The sequence below is a fragment of the Lepidochelys olivacea genome (genome assembly GCF_965140295.1).
Source record: "Lepidochelys olivacea isolate rLepOli2 genome assembly, chromosome: 8".
NCBI classification, from domain to species: Eukaryota; Metazoa; Chordata; order Testudines; family Cheloniidae; genus Lepidochelys; species Lepidochelys olivacea.
In genome coordinates this window covers 60,939,660-60,952,080 of record NC_140418.1, presented here as the reverse complement: position 1 = coordinate 60,952,080, position 12,421 = coordinate 60,939,660, and the positions used below count along the sequence as shown (strand labels likewise).

General features: G+C 42.9%; 1 protein-coding gene across 1 annotated transcript in view; it reads right to left on the bottom strand.

The window, feature by feature from the left end:
- LOC311524945 (regulator of G-protein signaling 21-like) overlaps nt 1–12,239 on the bottom strand; it is a gene marked incomplete at both ends in the record, with an annotated part of 44,248 nt that extends 32,009 nt beyond the window's left edge. The window contains one exon of the mRNA XM_084636620.1: nt 12,051–12,239. Coding sequence (XP_084492746.1) covers nt 12,051–12,239 — 189 coding nt within the window. The remainder of the gene's footprint in view (nt 1–12,050) is intronic.
- Between the last annotated feature and the right edge of the window lie 182 nt (nt 12,240–12,421).

Genomic DNA, 12,421 nt, shown 5'->3' with positions numbered 1-12,421 from the left:
ATGGCCCTCTGTAATGACCCCATACTCATAGCCCCGGAATTTAACAAGGAATTTATTTGACAAACCAATGCTTCTGAGGTGGGGTTGGGGGTGGTTCTCTTGCAAATGGTTGGAGAAGAACATCCGATCCTCTACCTAAGCAGAAGGCTGCTCCCAAGAAAACAGAAGTACACAGTAGTTGAAAGAGAGTTCCTTGCTGTCAAATGGGCCATGGAGACACTGCATTATTACCTCTTAGGCCAGCGATTTACTCTTGTGACGGACCATGCACCCCTCTAGTGGATGCAGCAGAATAAAGAAAAGAATGCAAGGGTCACCAGGTGATTCTTATCCTCCAACCGTTCCAGTTCTGCATATGGCACAGGGCTGGATGGCACCATGGCAATGCTGATGGTCTGTCACAAGCACACTGCCTGGTGTCCCCAGTTGCCCAACTTTATGGTGTTGAGCAGAGGGTGGGGGATATGTGACAGGGCAAGGCCAGATGGCTCTAGTAAAGTAGTGAGGAACAGGTATGTTAGCCCCAGGCTAAACAAATCCCTGGTACTATGGTAACCAAATGGCAGTTGCTCCAGGTTAATCAAGAAACCTGGGGCCAAATAGATCCTTCTAGAAAGCAGTGGAGATAGCTAGGTTGACTGGGACACCTGAAGCCAATCTAGGGCTGGCTGGAACTAGTTAAAAGCCTCCCAGTTAGTCAGTGAGGTGCATGTGTCAGGAGCTGTAGGAGGAAGCCATGCTGTTGGAGGAACTAAGCAGTACAAATCCATATCAGGCGCAAGGAAGGAGGCCCTGAGGTAACAGTGAAGGAAATATTGAGTGAAGGCTGCTGTGGGAAAGTGGCCCAGGGAGTTGTACACGTCCTATTTCCAAAAAGTCAGCTACCACAGCTGCTACTATTAGGGTCCCTGAGCTGGAGCCCAGAGTAGGGGGCTGGCCCGGGCTTCCCCTCTCCCCGATTAATCACTGAGACTGGGAGACAACAGAGACTGTGACCCTTGCCTTTAGAGAGAGAGAAGGGCTATGTGGAGAGTCAAAGTGAGCCTCCGAGGCTAGCAAAATCTGTCAGGAAACACAGGACGAACGGAGACAAAGACAGAGCTTTGTCACACTATGTAAATTACAGCCCAACTGTGGTCTTGCTTCATATACCTCTCCATCCATTTGGATGCAATTTCAGCCACTGTATCAAATCATTATGATTTTATTATTCTCCTGGCTTAACACCATAAATTAATTTTTTTTTGGTATTTTTGAGGATATGCAATGTATTATACCTGGTTTTAATAGCTGATGGACAGTGAACAAAATCTCGTATTTTGTTACAAAATCTAGACACATTTGATCTCAAAGAACAATATAACAGATTGAACATTCTTTATGAATTATCATTTGAAAGTGGGAAACATATGGAAATTCAAATAAAGGGGAATGAAAACATTTTGGCATTAATAGTAATCTTTTAGATTTAATGCATTTGATATTTATTATGATCCAAAATGTGCCATTCAAGGGTGCAGACATACAGCCTAAATTTTGAGTGGGCAGAGAGGGGAGGCCTCTGATTTAGGTCACACCGGATGGCTGCATTGGTGAAGGGTTGATTATACCTGTGGTTCAATTGTAGCAAGGGGTATCCTTCCCCTTGCTCCCCACCCCCCCCAGGCTTCTAGAAGTATTATGTCTTTGGCAGGCACAATACCTTTGGCAATCACTGAATGTGCTTCTTCCCAATCCCAGTGCAGGCACAACTGAGAGTTTAATTTTCAAACAGACTATGGCAGGCTTAATCTTGCAAATGCTTGCTTACATGAGTAGTTTTAGCTCATGAGAGTTGACTTCAAAGAGGCTATTCATATGAGGAAGAATTTGCAGGAATTTCCCCTATCTTTTTTTTAAAAAAAAAAAGAAATGTGAACACACACTTAATTGAAAGAATTGGAAGAATTAAAAGAAAATGGACACAAGCACTGTAACTTTCTTTTTTTCTAAAGAGATCTCACAGCCATAATGGTAGAGAGATAAGCATTACTTATAGTCTTTAAAAGTATGTAAATTCTCAAACTCAGTCTTAATAACTATTGGGATTGGAGCAAGATTTAAATGCACCAAATCACCTACTCCAATTTAAAATACTGGCTTTATAATTTAAGATGCCTACAATGGATTTTTTCAGATATTTTGGAATTAAATGCACTTAGAAATGTTAAATTTGTTTCTTTCTCATCACATGATTTTTCCATAGTTTTTAAACCTTTTAAGCATCACTAAGGCTATTCCACAGTGAATGAAATTAATTGCACAGCAAATCGTCATAGCAGCCATGGTGAGATGCTAATAACCATGAACACATTGTATAGCATACAACTAGTTATTTAACAACTTTGTATATAATCAGATTACTATTACATTTTATAGTGTATTTCGTGCTGGTGAGTGGTGCCTGACTGCTCTAGAGAATAAAGTACTTTATTCACCCCACAGATCTAGCAGAGGCAGCACAGTGAAAGCCTCCCCATTTTATCTGCCAGTGTGCGAAGTGCCTCAGCCCTGATTGTGGAGGAACATCTCTGGTGTGAAGAGGATAGTTCAGAATCCATAGCCCATTAGTCCTTGACTCTGCTCTGATTGCCAGCAACAGTGCCATTTGTGGTGGTGGTTTAGGGCAGTAGGTGCAGCTCCACCAGGAACTGGACTGGGCAGAGGTGCTGGAACAATTTTTATACTGGGGGTGTTTTACTCCTGAGGACATTCTGCGCCAAAGAATTAAAAATTTGGAGCCAAAAAATTAAAATTCTGCATACAATATGTTAAAATTCTGTAAATTTTATTTGTCAAATAAATGTGGAGGCTCCAGCATGGATTGGGGAGCACAGCACACTGGCTGCACAGAGGTGGGAGATCACTGTGCAGCTCCCCATCCTGCCCCAGGGCATGGATGTAGGGTGAGGCTGCACCCAACCCTGACACAGTGTAAGTACCTGGCCTGCCCCAGAAAAACCCTAGAGCCCTGCCCTCTGTGCCATATGCACCAGGTATGGGCAGGCAGGCTCAGCAAGGCAGGATCCAAGAGTGGAGGGGCTTAGTGTGGGGGGATCCAGGTGTCAATTGAGAGGGTTCTGTGTGGAGCAATCTGGGTGTGGGCAGCTCAGTGGGGGATCTGGGTTCGGGGGGAATCTGGATTTCCAGGGGCTTGTTGTGGGGTTCTGGGTGCAACGGTAATGGGATGCTGCAGGGTGGGTCCAGGAGAAAGTGGCTGGGGTTCAGCGGATGGGGATCTGATTGTGGGGGGCTCAGAAAGGGGAGACAGATGCTGGGGGGGTGATCAGTGAGGTTGGGATCCAGGTGGGGCTGTTTGGGGCTCGGTAGGTTGGTGATCCAGGTGTGGGTGACTCGTCGGGGTGGTCCAGGTTCAGGGGGAGTGGGGATCTTGGGGTGGGGGTTTCTGGGTGTGGGGTGGATGAGGCTCAGTGGGAAGGTCTGTGTATGAGGGGTTCTGGATGCACAGGGGTTGGATGGATGGGGGAGCAGTTCCCTGTACAGTGATCCCTCCCTCTGCAGCTGAGGAGCGATGGGTACAGGAAGTGCTGGGGTGGGGAAGTTTGCAGACCATCCTACAGCCTGGAGATAAATCTGGGGGTGGCTCTGACCTGGCCCCGGATGCCATGCAGGGGAAGAGGAAGTCCTGTCCTCTCCAGCCCAGCCGGAACTAGCAGGTGAGCTCGGCGCAGGGTAGGAGCCACCACTCATGTCTTTCCCACTCCCATCCCTGTCCCATAGTGATTTACCTCTCTGCCGGCTGTCCTGGGCACCTGAAACATACTTATGGGGAGGGTTGCATGACTACTTTTGTGGCTTCCCTTTGTTTCCCTGTCAGAAAGTCATTTTTCTGAGGGGAAACAAAGAAATCTACTGGGGGACATAAATTCTGTGCATGTGCAGTGGAGCAGAATTCCCCCAGGAGTAGTATTTGTTGTCACTAATTCAAGCCAGTGGGTGCAGCAACACCCCCAGTTCCAGCACCACTGAGACTGGGACCCTAGTCTCAATTCACATAGGCTGCCAAACAGCCATCAGAAGTTCCCATAATTTTATCAAATGTACTTATTTGATAAATGATTATGCTTTAGAAATACACTCAGGAGCAGAAATCTGATTGCATTTCAGGCTAAACAGCAAAGTGGAATATTTTCACTTTTCTTGGTGATCCTGTGATTCCTCAGTGGAGCATGTCGCATGTTTGTCACAAATATCATAGTAGATAATATGGCTACATTATTATAGTAGAACTCTTATGTGTACAGTGACAACGTTAATTCTAATCAATTTCTCCTATGAAAAAGTAACCAGGAATATGAAATGTATTTACTTTTAGAATCCAAAAACCTAGAAGAGTAACATTAACAATCCTTGTCATGTATTTGCTCCATTCAGAGTTTAATGAATTATTATTAGTAGACTAGTATGAAAATAATGAAAGAGAATAATGCCTGTTTATAATGTATAGTATCTACATAAAGTTAAATTTATGAACAAATAGTTCATAAGAACATAATAATGGCCATCTGGGGTCAGACCAATTGTCTATCCATACCAGTAGCCTGTCTTCCAACAGTGGCCAATGCTAGATGCTACATAGGGAATGAACAGAGCAAGGCAATTGAGTGATCCATTCCCTGTCATCCAGTCCCAGCTTCTGGCAGTCAGATTTTTAGGGATGCTTGGGCATTTGGTTGTTTCATTGACTATCTTTGCTAATAGCTTGATCAATCAGGATTTAACTTTCCCACCTCCCGCCGAAGCCTGTCAGATGAGAGAGAAGGTAAATTAAAAATATGAATATATTATAATAGAGATGTGTTGGATTCAAATCCCAGCTCTGAATACCTCTGTTCTGTGGAGTAGTTTTCAGGCGAGGTCCATCTATAATTTACCAGCTCAATCCTATTTTAAGACGTTCATCCATGAGAAGTAAGACTTAGAGAAATGTCTATAGCATTACTAGGTGTGCTTGAGAATCTCTTTGCTTTGAGTCTCATGTCCTTGGAAAACCCAAGCTAAAACTTTAGGAAAGAAAAAGTGATATTAGTGTATCAACTGATAATGCATTATTTCCTGCAAACATGGTGCTTTATGTTTTAAGAAATATTTAGCTTTTCTAAACTTGCTCCACTTAACTACTGTATAATATTTGACTACTTTCAAAAATCTTCATTTTAAGTCAAGTGTATTTATATTGCATGCCTAAAAATACTTCATACTCACCTAGATCAGATGTGGGAGAAGGATCTGCACTTTTCTACTCTTTGCTTTGATTCTTTACCTGGTTACAAGGCTGCTGTATACTTTGTTTTGTTGGTTTTGGGTCCAAATATGCTCTTCTTGCCTAGGTCAGCTTTGCCTTCTTATAAACATCTGTTCAAGTGTAACACGTAACCAGAGCTGAATCCATTCCATACCCAGGGTTTAGATTTTTGTTTTTGTCTATGATTCACATTAAAGGAAATGTTCTATTTGCCCAGATTGATCAAGTGAACCATGAGACCTTCACTGCCTTTGTTATGTCATTGAAATGTAAAGAGGCACTAGATGCTCAGGACACAGTTAGCATCTTAGCAATGTGGAGCCACTTGACGTGTGCCATTCAAATACATTTTTGTCAAAACACTATGCAAATCTCCACATTGCGGTTGCACTGCACAGATTGAGAAGAGCAAGGTCAACTTAGAAAACTATTTTTTTTCTGTAGGCATAATTTGCCTGTCTTCAGTATGTCACAAAGTACTTTTGCATAGGAAAATGAGCTCTTATTTTGCACTCAAGTAATGCATGTCCTTCAGGTAAAATGTTTTGAAAGCCAAATGAAAAGAACTCTGGTTTCAAGTAAAATATTTCAAGAATATTGAGTAGCATTCTCTGTGTGTAAATAAAATAAACAATTTCAAAATACTTTGAACACATTTTAAAAGAGAATTTGAAAAATTTCCCAAGAAAACATGTCATTCAGAATTCTCATTGACTTTCAACTATCAAAATGCCAACACAACTCATGCCTAGGATATATACACTGTTTATATAGGATGTCATTTAACAATACATGCAATTTGCACAAGAACCTCAACACAATACAAATATTTAGGGCCAGAATGTGCATTTAGGGATAATTCTGAGCAAGATGAAAACTACATCAACCCAGGAGTAGCTGTGGGAAGCATTGTTCCCTAGACACCTTGCTGAGCCACAATTCCTTCCCTGCTTCCCTCTTGCTTCAGGGGTAGTACCTTGTAGATGGGCTATACAGGCCAGGCTGTAGTAGCTAATACGTGGGAGAGCAAAGCCAAGGTTCTACCCACACCTTGCCCCTCCCCATCCAAGTGCTCCAGAGCCAAGGAGCACTGAGTATGTAACTCCTGGTTCTGGGCCCACAAGAGAAGTCAATAGTCTGTGCAGAGCGTGTGTGTGTGGTGAGGGAGGGTTCTTACTCATGTCCCTTTACATACATCTTGGAAAATAAACCATAAAGGCTTTGTCTTTGGTGTGTTCTGATGTTGACCTGCTCACTCAAGTGAAAACTACAATCTGCCCTGTCTTCCCTAGAATTTTGCCTCATGTTAGTTGACTTGAGTTAAGAACACACCTTTTTTCAGAGTGAAGTCAAGACAGACCATCATGAGATGAGTGATTTCTTTATTTTAGCTAAGGCATTTGGCTAGTTTGGAGATATGAGAGGCAAATAATCTGAAAAGAGAAGATAACTAGCTAGGGCAAGTTCAATCAAGGTATGGACCAGACTATTAGCAATTGGGACGGATAGAAAAGAGGGAGATTGTGTGGAGAGCCTGGGATTGGAAGCTGAATCATAAGAGGAAAAAATATTCTTGGGTTGTAAGCCTCAGAGAGAATAATGAAGGTACAAACCTTGATAGAGAGGTGAGGAGGAAAGAGGTCCGGGGAGATTTCAGTTTGTTTATTTATTTATTTACATCAATCTATAGTATAACTGTTTAACAGACACATTCTTAGCTGGTCAAGGTTTCCTTTCCTTTTATATTTCTGTACACAATGGAAGTACATATTTAGTACTCAAATGAAAGAAAATGAAAATTCCAGAAATATAAGATATAGGCCAATGAGAGCTACTCTACTGTGTAAAACCATGAAGAGAGAAATGAGTTAATGGAAGAGTTTTTTGATGCTAAGAAGTCTCAACCATGAAATGCAAAGTGCCTCAGGCAGCATTAGTTTTGCATAGACTTTACCTGCTGAGAGAAGGGAACTGCCACTTAGCATGGATTTTCCCTATCTCCTTTTGGCCCCACTTGCTTCTCCTGTAGAGATGGTTTTGTTGAGGGAGGGTAAGTGGATATGCAAAGACATGGGGGAGTAGGAACATCCCACATGGCTACTTGCTTCTCTACATGCTCCTACCATGCAGCTTCTGCAGACTTGCTACCCTCCTTATTTTGGGGGAATGTTCCCCCTGCCCCAGATCCATGCAAAGGAGGGACATTCTGTGTGCCCATCACTTCCTTCCTGTGTGAAATCAGATACTTGTATGGTATTGATCCACCCTTCTTCTGTATCACCCTCTGTGGTGATCTGAAGATCCCTGCAGGAGGAGGAGTCAGTGAAGGGGAGTGAGAGGGTCTGGTCCACCCTTGAAACCCTGAACACAGCACTGCTCACAAACTAAAGTTATTACAGCCTGGGGCTGTTACACCTGTTATTTGGTGCCCCCTTCGCTACAGGGAATCCCTATTAAGTTGGCACAAAGGGAGTTACTCTTTGTGGTACAGGGTCTCTGCATACATGGCCCTGACTTCCTGCTTATCCTCAGGAATCTGCAGGGTTTGTGAACATTTTCCACGGCTTATTCTCCAGGGAGTGTCCTATATTCGACTCTTATCCAGTAGGAAGACTCTGTAAAAACATCCACACAGTTTTCCTCCACTGAGCTCCCCCTGTGGGATTTACCATGTGCGTGTGAGGTGATCCAGCCATGAGCACTTGGAGAAAGGGCATATATGGGCAGTACACAGTAAAGATTTTGGGAAATTTCAAATGATCAAAGTCCTTCATTATTAATGGGAGATGGAGATCTCTGTCTTGTTCTTGGGTTATCACAGGATGAGGTTCCATTAATCTTCAAACATTCACTCTGTTGGTTAATAAAATAATTTAGCTGCCCATCGAATACAGAGATTTTAATCAAAACAAACATAGTTTTTCAGGCTTAATGTTGAGTCCAAAGCCTGACAATTGTGTGTGTGTGTGTGTGTGTGTGCGCACATACACACAAACAACATTATATGGGACTTTAAATATGTAATTTAATACATTTATTTACCTCTGTTTCATAGCTGACAAACCTAGGGGCTCATGAAACTGTGGGCTGAACCTTTTGGATATCCAGCTGAGCAGATTTCTTCCCAGATGCCATGGATTTTAGGACTTGATCATATAGAACAAAATAAAATAAGGTGTTTATTTTAGAGCAGATTACTGTATTTGTGAGATGGTCATTCAAAGACTTTGACCAGAAGTTTTAATGACAAATCCTCAAAAAGCTATTACAAAAGCTTTTTTAAAAACTAACCAACAAAACAGCACAATTCCAGCTTTAGGGGGTTTTTTCCCCCTAAAATAAATACTTGCAAAGATTCAGTACAAATAAATTTTTTAATTCATCTAAATTTTAGAGCTGACTAGGGTTGATTGAAAATATTCAGTTAAAACTTTTTGATGGAAAATTGGAATTTGAAAAAATGATTTTTTTTTCTTCAGGAAAACCGCTTGGAAAATGTTTGAAGGACATAAATCTACACCGTGTAGAGGTCAAGCATAGGAGTTTATTACGTACAGCACTGACGGAGTGTCACCTCGCTTATTAAGCTCAGACACTGTCAATTAATTGATTACAATGGAATATATGGATTTTCAATGGGTGGGGAAAGTGACTGGGTAAGCAGTCCCACACCCCCAGATAGGTCTAGCTGCAAGACATGATAGCACAGTAGCCAACAGTCAAAAGGTTACATAATGTCTCCACCCATGGTCTCAATGTTAATAAATTTAGTATTTAATTAGTACTTTAATAAATGTATTAGTATAAAATATATGTTGGATTTAATTTGGGGTCCATAGGAATGAAGTAGCTCCTTGGATTGTCCAACAGATACATATCTAGGAGTAAAAGCAAAGAATCTTTATTGCCATGTACTTTCACTGTTTATCTTTCAAGTTGCTTATTTGTGTTTTAAGGCAGGCATTGGTTCCTGGGCAAGGGAGGTGGGAGGAAGCCATATCTTATACTGACATGTTCCAACCTTTTCATAAATTCAAGGTTGGATATGTGGAAAGGCCATTTCCCTACAGAAGAAACTAACACAACAGAAACAGGGCTTCTTTGTTCTATTTGCAAAAAGAAAAGGAGTACTTGTGACACCTTAGAGACTAACCAATTTATTTGAGCATAAGCTTTCGTGAGCTACAGCTCACTTCATCGGATGCATCCAATGAAGTGAGCTGTAGCTCACGAAAGCTTATGCTCAAATAAATTGGTTAGTCTCTAAGGTGCCACAAGTACGCCTTTTCTTTTTGCGAATACAGACTAACACCGCTGTTACTCTGAAATTTGTTCTATTTGCAACTTTGAATAAGACATAATTATTGCCCCCAACATCCGGCGTTTTGCTGACCAGGCATATCTTAGCAAAAGCAAGGTTATCTTTGGTTATTCTGTTTTCTCTTAGTTATTGCTAGGCCTCTGACCTCTTGACCAAACTCTGGACTTTGGGCCTGTACACAAATCCCTATACCAGGTTATTACATCAGCAATGGATTTTAACCCTTCAGTCCCTCTTCTTGACCCTAGGGTTCCCTAACCCGCCAGGTCAAATATACCAATTTTAATGTACCCAATCTATTTCGGAGTCACCGGTAAACCGCCAATACCATCAGGAATGTCAGTATAGACACTCCCCACATAACTTGACAAAACAGCACCCAGATCCATCCCCAGGGGACCTTATCACCGGAGATGGCATTGCCCATGTAAGGTTACCCACCATTGGCTGAGTACGGTGGAGCTGCGTCCCGTCAACAGTCAGGGTTACCCTTTGGGGAACCGTCATGCACATGGATGGATGCCTCGAGGGGCAGGGCTTTCAATTTAGCTCAATGGAGTGGTTCTGGGCAGTCACACACCAGTAGGTACAGTACATCTGGACCAGCTCCGTGGGCACCAGTTTTTCAGTGATGGCCACTTTGAACCTAGACTGATTCATTAGAATATTGTACGGGCATGTACGCAGAATTTCCTTATCAGAGTGGGTGCAACATTCACTAGGATACAGTGCTCTCTCAGCGACCTCAGAGTATGCAATGCCTTCTATTTTAATAACATGACCCCACCTCCGTACTGGCAGGGAGGTCGCCATCCTGGCTCGCTGTAAATGAGGGATGCCCAGAGGTACCAAAAGGTTAAAGAGTATACTGTGACCTGTCTAAACTGGTCTTTGGACTCTCATTGATTCTGTTTCCCCATGCCCACGGAGGGGTACTGGGGAGATAAGGTTCCACTACCTCCATAAGGGCTGGGTGGACCCGGCTGTCATGGAGATCGGTTACAATTCCCTGTGTGGTGATGGCCAAACTTTGTCCTGCTCTCCAGCAACTCTCCTCTAGTACCTTCATTTTAGTACCATTTATTAGCAGGCTGGTGACTTCTTGACCCAGGTATTTTGTTATATCGAATGAGGTAGATACAGAGATGGACAGATTCTTCAAACTATCTAGGATCAATCGGCTGGCCCTATTAGTATCCAATCCTCCCCGGGCACTAGAGATGACAGTGTCTGCCAGCCTTGATTCAAGTCGATCCCTCCTCTCAGTATAGGTGTTGCCAACAGAATTATCTGCACCAAACCATCCTGGAAGGGTATCTAGTAATCCCCTCTTCTGTCTGGTTAAGCATTCACCAATTTGGTTTGTTAGGCTAGTAACATTTCTACTCATTCAAGGCCTGACCTTTGCACACTGCCTGTTCACTTCCTCTAATGGAATATGCACGTCAACCCTGTAAGTGTGGAATACCACCAAGGTGAGGACCAGTAGTGCTGGTCCTATCATTACCAATCCTGGTTCTGGAACAGGGATTTGTACAGGGCATGACACACAGTCAGGTGGTTCCATGCTGTCTCTGATAACTTGGTTAATTGTTATTAGTTGTAGGCATTCTAATTTGGGCCATTGTTTAACAAATTTATGCCAGACCTTTGGGGATACCTCCGTCTGTGCTTTAAGTGGTAAGCCCCATTCTGAATTAACAGGCCTAACCTCCACTGGTACCATGTCAGTATAATTGGCACATAATCTTTCATGAGTGTTTGGTTTCTTTCCCACAAAATCCCACACAAATTCTAGTATCAAGGTCTGTGTGTTTCCTCCCACGCCATCATGGCAATATGCCATGTAATTGTGTTCAAATGAGGGGTAGCCCAGGACCTTGTAGTCCCCTTCACTAGTAGTACGCAGCTGTCCCCCTTTAAAGGTAATCCGGACACTGGTTGCATTAAGCACAGACACTGTCTCTCGAAGAGGGCCACAGCATCGTCTAAGGGTGTTACCCTACACATGGCACACTACTTGTGTCCTTCCTCATGCACCACAGGGACAGCAGGAGCCTCCCCATGGTCGCTCTGGTTGTCCTGGTTACCCTTCAGTCCTTCCTCCTTCACCTTCTCTTGTTTACCTGTGGAGACACTTGTGGAAACATTGTTAGTATTGACAGATGCTGATTTAAAGTAGTTTTTTCATAGAGGGCCATCACCAGTGTTTCAGGGCGGCTCTCATTTGTCTCCACCCCAGATGAGCTGGAGACTGGATGGCATGGAGCAGCAGAGCCTGTATGCACTCCAGGGCTACCATCTCTCCGCCCCCCCCGCCCCCCCCGGCTCATACCAGAGGTGATTTTTATACACACAGCCTTGTTCTTCCAATTTACTTTTTTCTTCTGGGCATATGGTTGCATATATTTTTTTTTTATTTACTTCCTCTTCGGGCACTACAGCTGCACAAACCTTAATAGGACTTGCTTGTGCAATTTCTTTGGCCTGTTTATCTACCCAGTAATTTCCTTTTTGTTCCTCGCTTGAGATTTTATTATGTGCTTTTATCTTTACTACTGCCAGTTCTGATGGTAGTTTGGCAGCTTCTATTACTCTTTGAAGGGCCTCCATATTATTAATTGGCTTGCCAGTTGTTGTTATAAAACCCCTGCGTGATCACATGTCCATGTAGTCATGTACTACTCTGAATGCATATCTGCTGTCTGTGTATACAGTGAGCTTCTTTCCTTCCCCCACTCTCAAAGCTTCAGTGAGGGCTGTTAGCGCCTCTTCTTGTGCTGACTTTGATCCTT